At 45.2% G+C, this 21,283-nt stretch overlaps 1 protein-coding gene across 1 annotated transcript; it reads left to right on the forward strand.

Moving 5' to 3' along the window:
• The first annotated feature begins 8,046 nt into the window (after positions 1 to 8,046).
• Positions 8,047 to 18,218, forward strand: LOC128406005 (uncharacterized). Its single transcript, XM_053373056.1, has 4 exons — positions 8,047 to 8,448; positions 15,991 to 16,210; positions 17,060 to 17,179; positions 17,974 to 18,218. The coding sequence occupies exons 1-4, from the start codon at positions 8,221 to 8,223 to the stop codon at positions 18,216 to 18,218; spliced, it is 813 nt and encodes a 270-aa protein (XP_053229031.1). The 5' UTR covers positions 8,047 to 8,220.
• Positions 18,219 to 21,283: the final 3,065 nt, after the last annotated feature.

The raw sequence follows: 21,283 nt of genomic DNA on the forward strand, positions 1-21,283 counted from the left end.
GCAACAACAGCAGCAAGAATTCTCATCGCAAAGTATTGGAAGACACAAGAGCTACCCACCCTGGAAGAGTGGCAGATGAAGTTGATAGAGTATATGGAACTGGCGGAAATGACTGGCAGAATCCGAGACCTGGGAGAAGAGTTGGTGGAAGAAGACTGGAAGAAATTCAAAGACTATCTTCAGAAATACTATAAAATTAATGAATGCTAAAACTGTGCTTGGATTGGCAATAAGTGGTAATTAGTGATAAAAGTTAATAAGATTATGCAAAAAAGGTATTGATATGCTTGAAAATATGGATATAGTATATGTTATGGTATAAAGTTTAACATTTGAAAAAGGGTAAGAATTTGCTGAATTAAATATTTGAATGGGAATACAAAAGGGGGGAGGTGCGAGGAGGTCAAGAACATAAGCATATGAAATTGAGGTTATTGGAAAAATGGATTGGTTTTAACTCTTCTTTGTTTAAATTTAATTTTTCTTAATTAGTTGTGCTTTCTTTTTGTATTTTTGGTGTTTCTTTCTTTTTTTTGTAATCTAGGGTTTTTTATTATGTGAATCTCTATTTTTCTTTTCTGTAAAACTTCAATAAAAATCTTTTTTTAAAAAAAAACAAATTTCCACTTTCCTTGTCTTTGGTGCCATTCCTCTAGTTACCCATATTTGGTCAATTCTTGTCCATGTCATTTTGGCTTCAGAAAAGAAGGTTCCCTCTCTTCCCAAGGGATTCTTTGTTCTCCAGATATCAACTAAGTCCAAATTGTCTGTCATCTCAAAGAATGTTTTCGGTAATCTACCAACCTTGGTGACTACCTGTCTTTGTGCCTTGTCCATATTTGTAGATACCACTCCGTTCATATCCCCCATCAAAATCAGATTATAGTCCAAATAGTCCATCAAGATCTCATGCAACTTTTTAAAGAATTCAGATTTCCCCTCATTAGGTGCATAAACTCCTACTATCAAAAATTTCTCTCCTTGTATTTGAATCTCAATTGCCACAAATCTTCCTTGGTCATCTTTAAAGATAAATTTCGGTGGTAAACTCTCCTTTGCATAAATCACTACTCCTCTTTTTTTAACTTTATCCGATGAGATAAACTCCTGACCAAGTCTTTTATTAATCAATATTTTTCTATGTAACCTTATCACATGTGTTTCCTGTAGACAAATCAAGTCCAATTGTTCCTTTTTTAATAAATGAAAAATTCTTTTCCTTTTCTGGGGGGAGTTAAGACCATTACAATTCCAGCTTAATAGTTGCAGAGCCATGATGTGGTTACTTTGCTTTTCCTCCAACTGCACCAAGTGTTTGTTCTTGTTCTGTCGGTGGTGTCACTTTCTCTGAACTATGCTGTCCAAAAGATATTTTTTCTATGTCTAGTATTCCTCTTTCCAGTGCTCTTTGCTCTTCTCCAGATTCTTTCTGCAGGTCTTCTCTGTGATCTTTCAAAAATCTGTCTTTGTCAGGCCTATAATTTGGACAAAAAAATTGGCTTCCAGGTGGAAAAATCAAAATTGGAAATAGAACTGTTAGATCCCAAAACTAAGATACTTTCAAGAATGTATAACTTGCTGTTAAAATGGAACACTCAGGATGAGACGGTTAAATCTGCTATGATTAAATGGGCACAGGATCTTGGACATAACATTATGTTTGCTGACTGGGAACAGTTGTGGACCACAGGTATGAAATTCACGGCATGTAGTGCCTTAAGAGAGAATATTATGAAAATGATTTACAGGTGGTACATGACACCAGTCAAGCTTGCAAAAATCTATCATTTGCCTGATAATAAATGTTGGAAATGTAAAGAAACTGAAGGTACATTCTTTCACCTTTGGTGGACGTGCCCAAAGATTAAGGCTTTCTGGGAGATGATCTATAATGAAATGAAAAAGGTATTTAAATATACCTTCCTGAAGAAACCAGAGGCCTTTCTCTTGGGCATAGTCGGCCAATTGGTGCCAAAGAAGGATAGAACTTTTTTTATGTATGCAACAACAGCAGCAAGAATACTGATTGCAAAGTATTGGAAGACACAAGATTTACCCACACTGGAAGAGTGGCAGACGAAGGTGATCGAATATATGGAATTGGCAGAAATGACTGGCAGAATCCGAGACCAGGGAGAAGAGTTGGTGGAAGAAGATTGGAAGAAATTTAAAGACTATTTGCAGAAATACTGTAAAATTAATGAATGTTAAAATGATGTTGGATTGAAAATAAGTGGTATTGGCTACAAGATTAATAAGAACACGTAAATACGGATGGATAATGGATGAAAATATATAGTTATAATAAGCTAAGATATAGAGCAAAGATAAATGAGAGAGGGTAAGGATTTGCTGAAATGTTTTTGTAATTGGGAATACAAAAAGGGGAGGTGTGAGGAGGTCAAGGAAACAAGTAAATGAGCCCAAAGATATTGAAAAATGCATATTTTTTCTTTTTAAATTTCATCTTTTCAGCTATTCGTTTTTTGTATTTTGTATTTTTTTTCTTCATTCTCTTTTTCTATGTGTGTTTTTTAGTTTGTTAATCTTTGTTATAATTTTTATAATTTTTAATTTGTTAATCTTTGTTAGAATTTATCTTTGTTATAATTTTCTCTATTCTGTAAACTTATGTTTTCTTTTTGTAAAACCTGAATAAATATCTTTTAAAAAAAATCTGTCTTTGTCATCCACTGATCTTATCTTTATCTTCCTTCCTTTGAAGCTAAAAGATAGGCCTTGGGGAAAATCCCACCTAAAAACAATTCTGTTACTTCTCAACAGGGCGACCAAATCTCCGTAGTTGGACCTTAGTTCCAAAAGATGTTTCGGAATGTCTTTAAATATCTCCACTCTTGACTGATGTATTTCCAAGGTCTTCTTGAAACGCAGACTCAAGATTTTGTCTCTCTCCTCTTTTGTTTGGAGGGTAATCAAACAGTCTCTCACCTTGTTCTTCTTCCCCCCTCTTCCAAGCCTAAATGCACTCACTATCTTGAATTCTTCCTTCTCCAAATCTGGTTTCCAAAAGTCTGCAAATTCCTGCATAAGAAAGTCAATCAAATTGTCTTTCTCAAGTTCAGGTACAGCCCTGATCCTCAAATTCGTTTGTTTCTCCTTCAATTCAGTCATAGACAACATCGACCTGTGGTCCTCAAGTTGCTTATATATCGGTGGTATCTTCTCTTCAGTAGCAGCTGCTATCTCCTTTGCTTCTTCAGCTGTCTTTCGGGTCAAAGTAGATTCCTGTAGCAGTTTCTCAATAGTTTCTGTATTAGTGTTCACCTTCTGTCCCAAATTATTAATACTTGCAGTGTTTTGGTCAATTTTAACTGATGCTTCAGCTACTTGTTTATTTGTTTCAGCCACTTGTTTACTTAAATTTTCCAAGGATTCATTAATTCTAGCTAGTGCCAAAGCTAAAACATCTTCAGATGCCATTCCTTTTGGTTTAGATTGTACAGGTGCAGCCCCTGATGGTACAGAGGGGCCAGATGTTGATGCTCTTCGCTGCAACCCTGTGTCTGGGCGGAAAGATCTACCAGACCTCATTGTTTTTTCTTGAGGCAACTCTATCTTTTCTTTTCCATCTGCCATAACACTCTAGTTAAAACCCAAGGTCAGTCCCACAGCCAAAGTTAAAGTGGAAAATTCCCCTGGCCCAATTGTTATTGCAACAGTTTCAAACTTCCTCTAGGGGGACACAGTAGCAGTCATAACTTGTAACCTTAGAGAAAATAACTTTTTTTTAATCCCCCAATTCAGAAAATAGACGACAGTTTCAATTTCACTTAATTCCCAGTTACTTTAAAACCAGGAGAAGCCAGCCAGAAACACTGTATCTCTCTTGCAGAGTTAGCTGTCAAAAAGTACTCTATTTACCAGCAGCGCTTTTCACAGTACGGCATTCCTATTGTCCATTGGCAGTCCGTTCCCAGGTTTTAAGCGATGGAATTTAGCTTCCTTTCCTCTCTTTTTTGCAGGGAAATACAGTTCAAACCTTTCCCCCCTCCTCTCCTGCAACCAGGGGGGGAAATCGCTTGTTTGACGTTAGGATTATAGTCCTTTACAAGCGTCTTTCAAGGTTTTAGCTTACAGTCTCTTTGCTTTGATCTATTTAGAAGAAACGGAAGGCGGACTTCCTGTTTATACCTCCCCGCTTCGGTACCGAATCAAGCCTTTTTTTCTTCTTTTATTTCCAATTTTATCCTACTCACGGATAGTTGCTTTTATAGCCGAATTGTCACAGGAAAAGTCAGCGCTCTCCGGTAACGGCTGTACGGCTTCGTTCCGCAGAAGAAGCAGGCGACTCACAGCACCGCGCAGCTCGCCCTGCTTCGCTCCGGAGCCCATAGTTGGGTTCCTTTGCAAGTTGGGGGGGGGCGCGAAAGGTGCCCGCCGAGTCCCACGCTCACAGGCTTCACCCGCCTGTGATTTTTGAGGGGTCCCCACTTCGCCGCAGCGGTACAGACCCAATTCCCGCAGAGCTTGTCCCTCAGAGTCAGAGGGAATCCGCCATTACCGATGGTGCCAACCCGGAAGTCCTCTAGCTGCTGCATTCTGGATTTGTTGTAGTTTCCGAGTCACCATCAAAGGTAGCCCCACATAGAGCATATTGCAGTAGTCCAAGCAGGAGATAACTAGAGCATGCATCACTCTTGCAAGACAGTCCATGGGCAGGTAGGGTCTCAGCCTGCATACCAGATGGAGCTGGTAGGCAGCTGCCCTGGACACAGAAATGACCTGCGCCTCCATGGACAGCTGTGAGTCCAAAATGACTCCCAGGCTGTGCCCCTGGTCCTGCAGGGGCACAGTTGCCCCATTCAGGACCAGGGAGTCCTCCACACCCACCCACCCCCTGTCCCCACAAAACAGTATTTCTGTCTTGTCAGGATTCAACCTCAATCTGTTAGCCGCCACCCATCCTGCAACCGCCTCCAGACACTCACACAGGACCTTCACTGCCTTCCCCGGTTCTGATTTGAGAGAGGTAGAGCTAGGGAACATTTGCATACTGATGAACACATAGCCCAAACCCCCTGATGATCTCTCCCAGAGGCGTTATATAGATGTTAAAAAACATGGGGGAGAGGACAGAGCCCTGAGGCACCCCACAAGTGAGAGCCCAGGTTTCTGAACACTCATCCCCCAACGCCACTTTCTGGACACGGGCCAGGAGGAAGGAGCAGAACCACTGTATAACAGTGCTCCCAGCCCCTCTAGACGGTCCAGAAGAATGTCTTGGTTGATGGTATCAAAGTTTGCCCTGCGCCTTTGGGGGAAGCAGCCAGCGCCTGCCCACCCTGAACCCATCCCAGGGTGGTAGATTACTGCCAGTTTTTTATATTGGATCGTAGATCACAGCCTACTTGAAGATAGACATGTCTGCCCTAGGATAACCAAACTAGGTGTCTCCAGGAGAACATCTGCTACGACTTGAAGCAGCTTGGGCAGGGAATCCTTGGTGCAGCGGGGAAGTTAGTACACCAAAAGAAATCCTGTACTGCCCCTATTGCCCAACTTCCAGAACATGCACTCAGTAAACTGGGTCTTCCCAATAGGACGCCCGGTGTACGCTAATGACTTCCTAAAAATCACTGCAACCCCCCCCTCCCCACCCATATGACCTGGGTTGCTGTGGGTAAGAGAAACCTGGTGGACAAGCAGCGGCAAGGAAAGGCCCATCTGCTGGTTACACATGCCAGGTCAAGTCCTCCATACTGGAGTAGATAGATGGGCCTGTTAGAACACGCTTCCTGCAAAAGGATGGTTGCTTCAAGATTGTATTACTACAATGCACTCTATGTGTGACATTCCTTGCGCTTGATCCAGAAGCTGCAGTTAGTGCAGAATGGTGCATCATGTTTGCTGACAGGAATGAGACCGTGTCAGCATATAACACCTATGCTCACGTACCTGCACTGGTTGCCCATTTGGTATATAAAACACTGAACAGCTTGCAACCAGTTTACTTGAGAGATGGCCTTACCCCATATATGCCCATTTGACTGCTTCAGTCTGCAGAACTGACACCGATACAGGTGTCACATAATACTCGTTCTGCCGTTGAAGGAAATCAATCTTTTAGCATGGCAGCACCTACATTTTGGGGCTCCCTGCCTACTAACATTACTGTGCTCTTTTCAGCACCTGCTAAAAGCCAAGAAGAACACCATTCCAAATATGAGTTTGACGATTCCCTTGCCTTTGATGAAAAGAGACACTTAAACTCTTTTTTAGCCCTCCCTTACCAGTCACAGGGAGAAATCATTAGCAGAATGACTTCCTTACAATACACCCTTGTTCACTTTCGGCCTCCAGAGAAAGCTAATACAATCACGGATCAAATTATGGAAATAATGTCTAACCAACACAGAGGTAAACAAAGGGAAGAGGTGGAGAACCCCCCCCCCCATAAACAAAGATAATCAAATTGATAAGGAACACCCTCCTATCAGAGAGTATAACTGTGCTGTCCCTTCAAGTTATTCTATAACCTCTGTTGAATGGCTCCAAAGAAGATTTCTTAATCTGGAAGAATTAGCTCTCCCTGACCTGAAATCAACAACCCAAATTCTAACTACTAAAAAGGAGTTCTCTAACCCTTTGATAGGAGGCGGGTCTGTGTTTGTGGACAAAGTTGGGGAATCAAATCAAATTGTAGAACTGGATTGATATAATGATTCTTGTAATGAACAGTTCAATAGAGTTTTCAGCACCCAGTGCCACACAAACCTGGGGGGGGACACATGAAGTTCAAGCCTTGTCTGACTATGAAGTTATAACTCCAATAAGGAATTCAGCAGGCCAGCTGCACAATCAACCTGTCCTCAACAATACATGCAAGGTCTTATCATGGAATGTGGCAGGATGGTCCCCCAAGTTGGAAGATATGAATTTTAAAGAATTCTGCATAAATTTTGATATTCTCTGCCTACAAGAAACTTAATAAAAACATTCCTTCCAGTAGCACCTTAGAGACCAACTAAGTTAGTTATCGGTATGAGCTTTCGTGTGCATGCACACTTCTTCAGAACATTATCTGTTGCTGGAATTCAGAAGCTGACAAAGACTTGACCAGCAATGAACTTTTTATTGCTTCACACACAGAGATAGCCAGACACACTCCACATTAGTAAGTTGCAGGATTGAGTTTCCGACTTCTCCTTCCCTCATTTAAGCCTCCCTCCCAGCAGCCTTCTGTGACTCAGCTCTAAATTGCTTTGCCCTTTTCTCTGCTCTACCCTCTCAAGCTCTGAAGGGGAGAGGGAAAGGGGCTGGAACAGAACTGTCTTGCAGAGCAGGAGACGTAGCCCTGTCAGAGTCTGTGCCCACACTGAGCCAATGTCAGGAACTGGCTAGATAAGTAGTGGTGGCAGCCAGTTAACCAGGAGGGACCAGGGAGTGACACTGGGGAAGAAGAGGATTTTGAGCCTGGTTCAGACTGGTGGGACATGGAAGAGCAATCCATGGAGGGAACTAGCAAGGAAGCAACAGAGCTGGAGAGTTTTGGGGAGGGGGGGTCCTCTGATTTCCGGGAACAGACGGTGGCCAACGCCTTCGCCAAAGACAATTTCGCTGCGCCGAGGGAGTGAAGCACCAGGATGGAGCTTTTTTCAGAGAAAGATGGCCAAGTTCTACGTCAGTGCCACGACAGCTCGCTTCGGACAGCATAAAACCTTGTATCACTTGATGCAGCAGGCTTTGGTTTTTTAAAAATCATTTTTATTGGTTTTCCAATAAAAACAGCCAATCAACATATCCGGATCATAATCCAATTAAAAATAATAAACTAAAATTTTAAAAAATGACCGATTATAGTCCAAATTGTAATTATTAATTTTCCTGGGCTCTCCATAGTCTGGCATATCTCCAAATCTTTGTTCCTGCCTCTTCTCGTTGTTTTCATATGTTCTGCCTTCTGATCTTAACGCTTTAAAGTTCTCTGTCCCTGGCTCTGCGATTCTCAGTCATGTCAGAAATCATATATCCTTTCCTCTGTCGGATACAGCTTTATTTGTGTATATATATATTTTTTTTCCCCTTCATGGATCACTGCCTTGCCGTGGTGAAGGGGCTTGAATAACTCAGAGAAGCTATGAGCTATGCCGTGCAGGGCCACCCAAGATGGACAGGTCATAGTGGAGAGTTTTGACCAAACGTGATCCACCTGGAGCAGGAACCGGCAAGCCACTCCAGTATCCCTGCCAAGAAAACTCCATGGACAAAGGCAACAGGCATATAAAAGTTATGACGCTGGAAGATGAGCCCCTCAGGTCAGAAGGCGTCCAACATGCTACTGAGGAAGAGCGGAGGACAAGTACAAGTAGATCCAGAGCTGATGAAGCGGCCGGGCCAAAGCCGAAAGGACGCTCAGTTGCGGATATGCCTGGAAGCGAAAGGAAAGTCCAATGCTGTAAAGAAAAATATTGCATAGGAACCTGGAAGGTAAGAACCATGAACCTGGGTAAGTTGGATGTGGTCAAAAATGAGATGGCAAGAATAAATATTGACATCCTGGGCATCAGTGAACTAAAATGGACAGGAATGGGCGAATTCAGTTCGGATGACCATCATATCTACTACTGTGGGCAAGAATCCCGTAAAAGAAATGGAGTGGCCCTCATAGTCAACAAAAGAGTGGCAAAAGCTGTACTGGGATGCAATCTCAAAAATGATAGAATGATCTCGATACGAATCCAAGGCAGACCTTTTAACATCACAGTAATCCAAGTTTATGCACCAACTACTGGTGCTGAAGAAACTGAAATTGAGCAATTCTATGAAGACTTACAACACCTTATAGAAGTGACACCAAAGAAGGATGTTCTTCTCATTATAGGGGATTGGAATGCTAAAGTAGGGAATCAAGAGATAAAAGGAACAACTGGCAAGTTTGGCCTTGGAGATCAAAACGAAGCAGGGCAAAGGCTAATAGAGTTCTGCCAAGAGAACAAGCTGGTCATCACAAACATGCTTTTCCAACAACACAAGAGACGACTCTACACATGGACATCACCAGATGGGCAGCATCAAAATCAGATTGATTATATTCTCTTCAGCCAAAGATGCAGAAGCTCTATACAGTCAGCAAAAACAAGACCTGGAGCTGACTGTGGCTCAGATCATCAGCTTCTTATAGCAAAATTCAAGCTTAAACTGAAGAAAGTAGGAAAAACCACTGGGCCGGTAAGATACAATCTAAGTCAAATCCCTTATGAATACACAGTGGAAGTGAGGAACAGGTTTAAGGATTTAGATTTGGTGGACAGAGTGCCTGAAGAACTATGGATGGAGGCTCGTAACATTATACAGGAGGCAGCAACTAAACCATCCCAATGAAAAGGAAATGCAAGAAAGCAAAGTGGCTGTCCAACGAAGCCTTACAAATAGCGGGGGAGAGAAGGCAAAATGCGAGGGAGATAGTGAAAGATACAGGAAATTGAATGCAGATTTCCAAAAAATAGCAAGGAGAGACAAGAAGGCCTTCTTAAATGAGCAGTGCAAAGAAATAGAGGAAAGCAATAGAATGGGAAAAACCAGAGATCTGTTCAAGAAAATTGGAGATATGAAAGGAACATTTCGTACAAAGATTACCATAATAAAAGACAAAAGTGGAAAGGACCTAACAGAAGCAGAAGACATCAAGAAGAGGTGGCAAGAATACACAGAGGAATTATACCAGAAAGATATGGATGTCTCGTACACCCCAGGTAGTGTGGTTGCTGACCTTGAGCCAGACATCCTGGAAAGTGAAGTCAAATGGGCCTTAGAAAGCACTGCAAATAACAAGGCCAGTGGAAGTGATGATATTCCAGCTGAACTATTTAAAATTTTAAAAGATGATGCTGTTAAGGTGCTACACTCAATATGCCAGCAAATTTGGAAAACTCAGCAGTGGCCAGAGGATTGGAGAAGATCAGTCTACATCCCAATTCCAAAGAAGGGCAGTGCCAAAGAATGCTCCAACTACCGCACAATTGCACTCATTTCACACGCTAGCAAGGATATGCTTAAAATTCTACAAGGCAGGCTTAAGCAGTATGTGGACGGAGAACTCCCAGAAGTGCAAGCTGGATTTAGAAGAGGCAGAGGAACCAGAGACCAAATTGCAAACATGCGCTGGATTATGGAGAAAGCTAGAGAGTTCCAGAAAGACATCTACTTCTGCTTCATTGACTATGCAAAAGCCTTTGACTGTGTCGACCACAGCAAACTATGGCAAGTTCTTAAAGAAATGGGAGTGCCTGATCACCTCATCTGTCTCCTGAGAAATCTCTATGTGGGACAAGAAGCTACAGTTAGAACTGGATATGGAACAACTGATTGGTTCAAAATTGGGAAAGGAGTACGACAAGGCTGTATATTGCCTCCCTGCTTATTTAACTTATATGCAGAATTCATCATGCGAAACGATGAATTCCAAGCCGCAATTAAGATTGCCGGAAGAAATATCAACAACCTCAGATATGCAGATGACACAACCTTGATGGCAGAAAGTGAGGAGGAATTAAAGAAGCTTTTAATGAGGGTGAAAGAGGAGAGCGCAAAATATGGTCTGAAGCTCAACATCAAAAAAACAAAGATCATGGCCACTGGTCCCATCACCTCCTGGCAAATAGAAGGGGAAGAAATGGAGGCAGTGAGAGATTTCACTTTCTTGGGCTCCATGATCACTGCAGATGGTGAAAGCAGTCACGAAATTAAAAGATGCCTGCTCCTTGGGAGAAAGGCGATGGCAATCCTAGACAGCATCTTAAAAAGCAGAGACATCACCTTGCCAACAAAGGCCCGTATAGTTAAAGCCACGGTTTTCCCAGTAGTGATGTATGGAAGTGAGCGCTGGACCACAAAGAAGGCTGATCGCCGAAGAATTGATGTTTTTGAATTATGGTGCTGGAGGAGACTCTTGAGAGTCCCCATGGATTGCAAGAAGATCAAACGCATCCATTCTTAAGGAAATTAGCCCTGAGTGCTCACTGGAAGGACAGATCGTGAAGCTGAGGCTCCAATACTCTGGCCACCTCATGAGAAGAGAAGACTCAATGGAAAAGACCCTGATGTTGGGAAAGATGGAGGCACAAGGAGAAGGGGACGACAGAGGACAAGATGGTTGGACAGTGTTCTTGAAGCTACTAACATGAGTTTGACCAAACTGCGGGAGGCAGTGGAAGACAGGAGTGCCTGGCGTGCTCTGGTCCATGGGGTCACGAAGAGTCGGACACGACTAAACGACTAAACAACAACAACATATATTTTTTCAACTGTCTATTTGCTAGCACAGCTTTCCCTGACTCCGTTCCAATCTTCCAATCCGGGCTGTTGTCCAAGCTTTTCGTTTGAGATTTAATAACATAGTAGTTTCCACATTGTTATGTTATGTTATTACTGTAAATTGTTAAGCATACTGTTTGCAATAATGCAATGTAAATGAGCTGTATTGAACAGATATACGGGCCACATGTTCTCCTGCAATGATTTTGCAAAGTTTTTTGCAGATAAAATCGCTCAGATTCGGGAAGAAGTAGACTCCACCGTGGGAACATGGCCGGGGCGGGAGAGTGCTAGAGTTCTGTCTAGTCAAGTTGAGTGGGATCAATTCCAATCTGTTACCTCCGAGGATGTGGACAGGCTGCTTGGACGAGTGAAACCAACCACCTGTCTCCTGGATCCTTGCCCATCCTGGCTTATAAAAGCTAGCCGGGAAGGACTGGGCGATGGGCTTCGTGGGGTGGTGAATGCTTCCCTCCGTGAGGGAGCCTTCCTAGACCCGCTGAAAGAGGCGGTTGTTAAACCGCTTCTTAAAAAAACATCTTTAGATGCGGCCACGATGGCCAACTATCGCCCAGTCTCAAATCTTCCATTCATGGGCAAGGTGATTGAGCGAGCGGTTGCCGAACAACTCCAGGCACGCCTGGAAGAAGCGGACTATTTGGATCCCTTCCAGTCGGGATTCAGGCCTCATCATGGGACTGAAACTGCCTTGGTCGCACTGGTTGATGATCTCCAGCGGGCTAGGGACAAAGGTGAGAGCTGTTTTCTAGTTCTGCTGGATCTCTCAGCGGCATTTGATACCATCGACCATAACATCCTTCTGGACCGTCTTCAGGGGCTGGGAGCTGGGGGCACTGTCATACAGTGGTTCCGCTCCTTCCTCCTGGGCCGTGTCCAGAAAGTGGTGGTGGGGGATGAGTGTTCAGACCCCTGGGCTCTCACTTGTGGGGTGCCTCAGGGTTCTGTCCTCTCCCCCATGCTTTTCAACATTTACATGCAGCCGCTGGGAGAGATCATCAGGAGGTTTGGGCTGGGTGTTCATCAGTATGCGGATGATACCCAGCTCTACCTCTCTTTTAAATCAGAACCAGTGAGGGCGGTGAAGGTCCTGTGTGAGTGTCTGGAGGCGGTTGGAGGATGGATGGCGGCTCACAGATTGAGGTTGAATCCTGACAAGACAGAAGTACTGTTTTTGGGGGACAGGAGGCGGGCAGGTGTGGAGGATTCCCTGGTCCTGAATGGGGTAATTGTGCCCCTGAAGGACCAGGTGCGCAGCCTGGGAGTCATTTTGGACTCACAGCTGTCCATGGAGGCACAGGTCAAATCTGTGTCCAGGGCAGCTGTTTACCAGCTCCATCTGGTACGTAGGCTGAGACCCTATCTGCCTGCGGACTGTCTCGCCAGAGTGGTGCATGCTCTGGTTATCTCCCGCTTGGACTACTGCAATGCGCTCTACGTGGGGCTACCTTTGAAGGTGACTCGGAAACTACAACTAATCCAGAATGCGGCAGCTAGACTGGTGACTGGGGGCGGCCGCCGAGACCATATAACACCGGTCTTGAAAGACCTACATTGGCTCCCAGCACGTTTCCGAGCACAATTCAAAGTGTTGGTGCTGACCTTTAAAGCCCTAAATGGCCTCGGTCCAGTATACCTGAAGGAGCGTCTCCACCCCCATCATTCTGCCCAGACGCTGAGGTCCAGCGCCGAGGGCCTTCTGGCGGTTCCCTCATTGCGAGAAGCAAAGCTACAGGGAACCAGGCAGAGGGCCTTCTCGGTAGTGGCGCCCGCCCTGTGGAACGCCCTTCCAGCAGATGTCAAAGCGATAAACAACTACCTGACATTCAGAAGACATCTTAAGGCAGCCCTGTTCAGGGAAGTTTTTAACGTGTGATATTTTACTGTATTTTTGGTTTTTATGGAAGCTGCCCAGAGTGGCTGGGGAGGCCCAGCCAGATGGGCGGGGTATAAATAATAAATTATTATTATTATTATTATTATTATTATTATTATTATTATAGTCATTTGGCGATTGATCAGCCTCTCAGAGACCACACAATCCCCCCCTCCGGGCCCTAGAAGGGGGGCTGCTAGACATCCATCAGCCTTCTCTCTCGCTCATAATGAAAAACTTCTGCAAACAGCTGCACTATATGTAGTCCCAAATTGTTATCTCCAGTCATTACAAAGTCAGCCAGCAAATATCTCCCGCTTCTCTCAAAAAGGGGGGAATTCTCATTTTTCCGTTCTGCGTCATATTAACAAGCACTGTCTTGTTTCTTCTTTCATCTTTATCAAGTCTTTCAAGTCTAAGTAAAGCTGTGCAATTGAATACTTAATTATAAATAGAAGTCCATCTGTACTCTTTTTTTTTTTAAGTTTCTTAATGAGGCTTGGCATTGAAAACCAACTGTAGATGTTAAGAAGAGAAAAAAGACACACCAAACACCTCTGTAATCCACACGCCATGATGAGAATCTATTTGAAGAATCTCTTAAACACCAGGAACTGTACAGTTCTGCAGATTTTTCTTTAGTCTTCTTCGGTGCAGGCTATGTCTGTTTATTGTCCAATTCCAATCATTTTATCGAACAGATATTTCCGGCTATGAGAATGACATCGGAGAGTGCCAGCCGTGTCGTGCTCTGGGACCCAGTGTCCTGCCGCTTGCACCTTGATGCAAGCTGACAATCTCAGATGCGGCAGTTTTGGTGGCCGTGGGTGCCTGAGGACGTCAAGGAGTAGGTTCACGCCTGTAAAACCTGTCAGCGTGCCAAGTGGCCACAAGAAGCCCTGATGGGGCTACTGCAACCCCTGCCTACATCGCAGGGGCCCTGGGAGACCATAGCCATGGACTTCATTACTGAACTGCTGTCCTCGTGACAGCAGACTGTGATCTGGGTGGTGGTGGACCTGTTTACCAAGATGGCACATTTTGTATCTTGCAAGGGGCTTCCAACAGCCTAAGAGACAGCCCAGTTCTTCGTAGATCATGTCTTCAAGCTGCACAGTCTGCCACAGCGAATTGTGTCTGAAAGAGGAACCCAGTTCACCTCCCAGTTCTGTAAGAAAGTCATGCAACTTCTGGACATGGAACTGTGCCTCTCTTCAGCTCATCATCCGGAGACCAACAGAGAGGCAGAGAGAACCAACAACACACTGCAGCAGTACCTGTGTTGTTACGTCATTTACCATCAGGATGACTGGGTGGCCTTGCTCCTCTTGACCGAGTTTGCGTATAAAGAAGTCTGACCCATCTTCTTTAACTTTCCATATGCTGGTGGAATCCCACCACTCCAAATGGTTGGCTCGCATTGAAAGCAGAATCAGAACCTGTGGCCTATCACTCGAGTCGCTGCTTATGCTCCCATAATTGGAAGCATTCCAGACAATCAAGTGCAGAATCCTAGAGATTGAATTCCAAGCCCTTAGCAGTACAGCCAATAAAACCTGTTCCCCATTGGGGTTGGGAATTCTACCCTCATTTGGCCAGGGCCCTCCATATTTACATTGCCTTTATGCTCCCCACCTAAGCAGAGCTATTTCCCTCTCAAGATTTCACATCTTGCCATCTAGTAAGATGTTAGATTCTTGAAAATCCCTTATTCTGAAAGGTACTGCCCTTGTGGCACAAAACAGGCTGTATCTATCACACACGTTTTATTTCATTGCCCAGTTTATGCAAAAATAAATGATTAGTATTTGGCCCCCTTATTGAAGGAGGGGATCTTCCAGGGTGACCTATCTGTTGAATAACTGTAGGAATGACTTGGAGAATGCGGCAAGATTTTGGAGTGACGCCATGAAATTACGTCACCATAGGTCCTAAGAGCCACCTTTGTATCTCACAACGTCTGGACAGTTTTATCCTAAAGTGCCTCCTACTATGTTTTGTTACCTGTGTTGTTTTCCAATCCATGTATACGACATACTCTTACTATGCCAATAAAGGAGATTGATTGAGAACTAACTTATACTTAAGAGTACACCCATTGAAGTTAACAAACCTAAGTTGATCGTGCCTGTCAGGGGACTGCCATCAAAAGGGGGGAGGGAGGCAGGAACGATAGGGAAACAGACATGCAGCTTCCGTCGCCTAGTTTTCACAAGGGAATCAAACATAAGGACAAGAGGAGGAGATTGGGGGTGTCCAGGTTCTTATGGGGGGGGGGAGAACCCACTCTTGGAATCTGCTACTGACTGAGGCAGACATGAACTTTGGACTTCTGCACTGTACATAGTTTGCACCAAATAAAACCTATAAAAAGGCAGGTCGGAGTCCTGGCTGTTTACTCGTGAGCAACCATACGCATCCTTGACAGCGCCCATCAATTTCAGTGGGCCTGCTCTGCATAGGACTGACACAGGATACAACCCAAAGTAACATCCAAACTGTTCTACATTGCTATTAACACAGTTCTATTTTTAGTAATTCTGTCCAGAATCTTTTTTTTAAAAGGTTGTTGTTAAAAGGTGGTCTCTTGTCCCTCAGTGTCTAGGGTGGTTGGGAAGTGAGGAGGCTAGGAAGTTCACAACCTTCAAATAAGCATTACCAGAAATAGATATCTAGGCTGTCTGGTTTGGAATTTGAACCTTTATCTTATGCTTTATAATAGTTGCTTTTCATGCCAACTTGCTTCCTGCCCCAATTTGTCTTAACAATTACTGTTGTGATTCCTTACTGTAGTAATTCCTAGTGTCCCTCCAAACCCACAGATTCGCCAGTGGGCCATCCTGAAAGCCAGGAGCCTGGGGAAGGTGGACAGGGACGACTATTACAACATCCAGGAAGTGTTGACGTGCTTGTTCAGAGTCATAGAGCTGGACCACTTTGAAAACTCTGATACTTATAACCTTGCAATAGTCGAGAAGGGGAATCTTATCTTGTTGCCTCGCCATCTGTATGATACCACCAGTTACAAAAACTACTGGCTAGGTGAGTAGAAGCAAGCTGAGATGTTAGGCATGAACCATTCTATAGAGAGCGGTAGCATTGTAGTACAGCAGAGATGGCTAAACCTTTTTGTCTTTTGGCGCATGGGCAACGTTGGCTCATAACAAAACCTCTGAGGGCTTCATGCCAGCACTGTGTGTGCCCCCCAAATGGGCATGGGGTGAGCATGGGTACAACCACCCCACACTCAGTCTGTGTGTCTTCCCCTCCAGTGCGTGCACGCACGCACACACACACACACACGGAAAGCTACCTTACACTGAATTTGACCATTGGTCCATATAGCTAAAAGCTTACTAACCTGTGGTCTTAGATGTTGCTGGAATATGTTTCTCATAATCTTGGACTATTAGCTTGCCAGTTGGGGCTGATGGGAATTGTAGTCTAATAGAATTTAGAGGGCTGCAGGCTTGCGCCCTGAGGCTCCTTTTCTCCTGTTCCTTGTAGAATGAAAACTTTCCTTCCTTTACCTGTATCACACATTTTTTTGTGGCATTTAACTGTTGCATATATCATTTTTAAAAATCACACCATCTCAACTATGTTCCTGCAACCTGTTCAAAGAAATGTGTAATGAAAAACAGGGGAAGCTAACATGATGCCCTCCAGATGTTGTTGGACTCCCAACTCCCATCAGTCAATATGGTCTGCTGCCAGGGATGATGGGAGTTGTATTCCCAAGCTCTAGAGGGCTCCAGAGATTAGAAGTTTGAGTGGCATGCTAGCAGGTGCAATTACAAAAGTAGGTTTTGTTTTGGTTGTGGATTAAGATCGGGAGTTAAGCCAACACCCAGTGATAGCTTCTGAACTTTCTCATTTTCATTGTTGTAGGTATCTGTATGTTGTTGATGGTGCTGGAAGAACAAGCCATGGATTTGTTGTTGTTTGGCCCAGACAAGCAGATTGACTTCATGCCGTGCATAATGAAGGCCATGAAGAAACCAACGGAGGGTAAGTAACTAATAATCATTGGGGGCAAGTGATACAAGCAAATTAAAAACAGTCTGAGTGTCCACTCTCTTAAGGTAAAATCATTCCTTTCACAGAACTTGTACGCCAAGTAACTTACTTAATGTGGAAATGTTATGGTATAGTATATGATGGCTGACAGCTAGTTTCTTTTTTTAAAAAACTTTATTTATTCAAAATGAAAAAGTAAAAGAAAAATCATTATTCCATTTTGCATATCCTACTTTGGAAAAAAACAAAACAAAACCCATATACACAAAAATAAAGAAATACTAAAACTTTCACCCGTGTAGCTTCCCTCCACCACAACTTGACATCCTTTATACTATAAATAGTTTAACATTGTGTCTTGTATTATCCAATATATATCCATTATTAATTTTACCTTAGTTTGATTCATCTTTACATACTTATTCTACGCATAGCAACATATTATTCTTAGAGCAGTGTTTTTTGATATAGTCCTCAAAACATTGCCATTCCTTCCTTAGTGTCAGGGAACTGCCATCGGAAGAACAGGAGGTGGAAGGGCTCACAGAGGTTGGGAGAGACTTATCAGCTGAGGAGGGAACCAGCAGGGGGAGAGAAGGAGCTCCAAGGGAAAGTGAGTCGGAGGGAGGGCTCAGAGACACTTCCAGCGAAAACAGTGGGGAGGTACCAGGACCTCCCATAGGGACACCCACTCCTCGCCGGAAACTGTCACGCCGAGAGTTGCGTTGGGCAATCAGGACAGATTAGGGATTCTGCTAGTTTCCACCCGCCTCACTGCCCAGCAGGCTCCCTGCCTGAGATGACAGAGTTGGTCTTGGAGGCAGTGTTGGGGACTCCCAGACTACTGGTTCTGGGAGACTTCAACATCCATGTTGAGACAGCTGGCTCTGGGGCGTCTCAGGACTTCATGGCTGCCATGACAACCATGGGGCTGTTCCAACATGTCACCGGCCCAACACACAAGGCAGGCCACACTCTGGACCTTGTTTTCTGGACTGGACAGGAAGAGGGTGAAGGTGGGGGACATTGACATCTGTGATGGGATGATGAGCTGCTTGTGCGTGAAATTCCTAGTCCCTCAGAGTTTGGCTAAGTCCACAAACCTCTGTCTGTAACGGAGCTCCTTAAGCATGGCTCCATCAGTCGCTTGTAGAATCCGACAGTGGGCATTTACGGAACTTCTTCCAGCATAAAAGTTCCTTAACGGAAACGCGTCTTCTGGACTCTCGGCGTGACAGTTTCCGGCGAGGAGTGGGTGTCCCTATGGGAGGTCCTGAAACCTCCCCACTGTTTTCGCTGGAAGTGTCTCTGAGCCATCCCTCCGACTGACTTTCCCTTGGAACTCCTCCTCCTCTCCCCCTGCTGGTTCCCTCCTCAGCGGATAAGTCTCTCTCAGCCTCTGTGAGCCCTTTCACCTCCTGTTTTTCCGATGGCAGTTCCCTGACATCCACCTCCCCTCCAGGGCCCCCTTCACCACCTCCCCTCCCCTCCTCTGCGGGCGGCGAGGGAGCAAAACCCCTGAAAGAACCTCCCTCATCTTCCGAAGTCTCGAACACTTCCCTCCACCGGTTGCTGTTTCTGGTTTCTAAGTACTCCTCCTCATCGGAGTCTATTCCTTCTTCCAACTCCGATTCCCTGAATCCTTCCAGTTCCTCCTCCTCGTCGGTGGTGCCAAAGTACTCCCTCCGGAACCTCGCTACTGACTGAGGTTTCCTGGGGAACCTTTGGTGGAACGTTTCGATCAAGATCTCGTCATTGACCTCCTCTGCCGTCACCCAGGCGTTTTCCGACTCCGGTTCCCCTTCCCACGCTACCAAATACTCCACCTGATTACCCTTCCACCTGGAGTCGATGATTTCCGCCACATGGTTGCTGCTTTCCCTCTCTTCTAAGACTGGCCCCCGTGTGGATACCCCTTCACCTTCCCCCCCTATACGGTGACAGTAATGACCTGTGGAATACTGGGTGCAGTTTCATGTGGTTCGGTAACCGGAGTCTGAAAGCCACTGGGTTGACCTGTTGAATGACCTCAAATGGTCCCAATCCTTTGGGTCTCAATTTCTTGCAACCCCCCTTGAACGGCAACCCTTGGGTTGACAGCCACACCTGACTCCCCACCCTAATGGTTTCACCTTCCCTTCTGCTCTTGTCTGCCTGCCTCTTATATTCTTCTTTGGCCCTTTCTAAGTTGAGTTGGAGTTGACGATGGATCGCTTCCATTTCTTCTACAAAATGTTCGGCGGCCGGGACACTCCATCTCTCCCCTCCTCCCGCTGGAAACGCCCTGGGGTGGCACCCATAATTAGCCAAAAAGGGGCTCATCCCGGTGGACACATTCTCCGCATTATTGTGGGCAAATTCCGCTAGCGCCAACTTTTCGACCCAATCGTTCTCTCTGTCATTGACATAACACCTCAGGTATTGTTGGAGGATACCGTTTGCTCTCTCCGCCTGCCCGTTGGTTTCAGGGTGCCTGGCAGTCGAAAAATTGACCTCTACGTGCAGTAAGCTCATGAGCTTCCTCCAGAACCTGGACGTGAACTGTTTGCCTCTGTCTGAGACCACCCTCAAGGGGGCGCCATGCAGCCTAAAAATATGTTCTACAAACAATTTCGCTGTCTCTTCCGCCGTGACTGCATGTGAGCAAGCTACAAAGTGGCCCATCTTAGTTAACAGGTCTACTACGACCAGGATGGCGGTTTTCCCCTTGGATTTCGGCAGATCAGTCATAAAATCTATCGATACCGCCTCCCACGGTCGTTCTGGTGTGGGTAACGGTTCTAATAACCCCGCCGGCGCCCGCCTTTCTCCTTTGGCTCTCTGGCATTGGTCACACCCTCTTACATACTCCCGTACATCTTCCCTCACCTTGGGCCACCAAAATTCCCTGGTAACCAACCACATGGTCTTGTGTTGCCCAAAATGCCCCGCTGTGGGGCTATCGTGCAGCTGTTTGAGTACTCTCCCTCTCAATTTCCCTTCGGGTATATATAGTGCCCCTTTGTAATACAATGCCCCGTTTCTTTCTTCAAAACCTCCGGGGTTTTCTCCCTCTCTCCTTAAACATCTGAGCTTATTCTGGGCGTATTCATCATTCTCCGTTCCCTCTACCAGTTCCCTTTGCCCCACCAAGGCCGCCCCACACACCCAGCGGTCCTCTGGGATGATATGTCTCTCTTCGGGTGCTCCCTCCCCCTCCAAATATTCAGGTTTGCGTGAGAGAGCGTCCGCCCTGACGTTTTCTGGACCTGGCACATAGCAAATTTCAAAATGGAATTTGGAGAACTCCTGGGCCCACCTCACTTGTCGTTGGTTGAGCACTCGTGCCGTTCTCCAATACTCTAAATTCTTGTGGTCCGTGCACACTTGCACCTTATGTTGTGCACCAATTAGTAAGTGTCTCCATCTCCGGAACGCTTCGTGAATGGCGAGTAGTTCTCGGTCATATACCGTGTAGTTCCTCTCGGATTTGTTTAGCTTACGCGAGAAGAAGGCACACGGTCTCCACTCCGACTTATTCTTCCCCGGCTGAAGAAGCACCGCCCCCACCGCCCGGTCTGATGCATCAGTTTCCACTCTCATTGGTTTTTGTAAATCCACATGCAGGAGCTGTTCTTCCGAAGCGAATGCCCTTTTCAATTCCTCAAATGCTTGCTCCGCCTCCGCCGTCCAAACAAATTTCTTCTTGCTGCTGAGACAGTCCGTGATGGGAGCCGTTAAGTGGGCAAAGTTCTTGATGAACTTACGGTAAAAGTTCCCAAACCCTAAGAATCTTTGCACATCCTTTTTCGTTTTCGGCGTCTTCCATTCCAGCACCGCCTGGACCTTGCCTGGATCCATGGCTAATCCCTTGTCTGACAAGCGGTACCCCAGGAATTCCACCTCCTTGGTGTGAAACTGACACTTCTCCAATTTCACCCACAGCTGGTTTGCTTGCAGTTGGCTCAGCACTTCCCTGACATCCTTTACATGCTGCTCCTCATTCTCTGAATATATTAACACGTCATCTAGGAAGGCCACGCAATTCTTGTAGAGCAGAGGTCCCAGGACGTGGTTCATGAACGATTGAAAACATGCTGAGCCTCCTTGTAATCC

Source organism: Podarcis raffonei, chromosome W (genome assembly GCF_027172205.1).
Source record: "Podarcis raffonei isolate rPodRaf1 chromosome W, rPodRaf1.pri, whole genome shotgun sequence".
Taxonomy (NCBI): domain Eukaryota; kingdom Metazoa; phylum Chordata; class Lepidosauria; order Squamata; family Lacertidae; genus Podarcis; species Podarcis raffonei.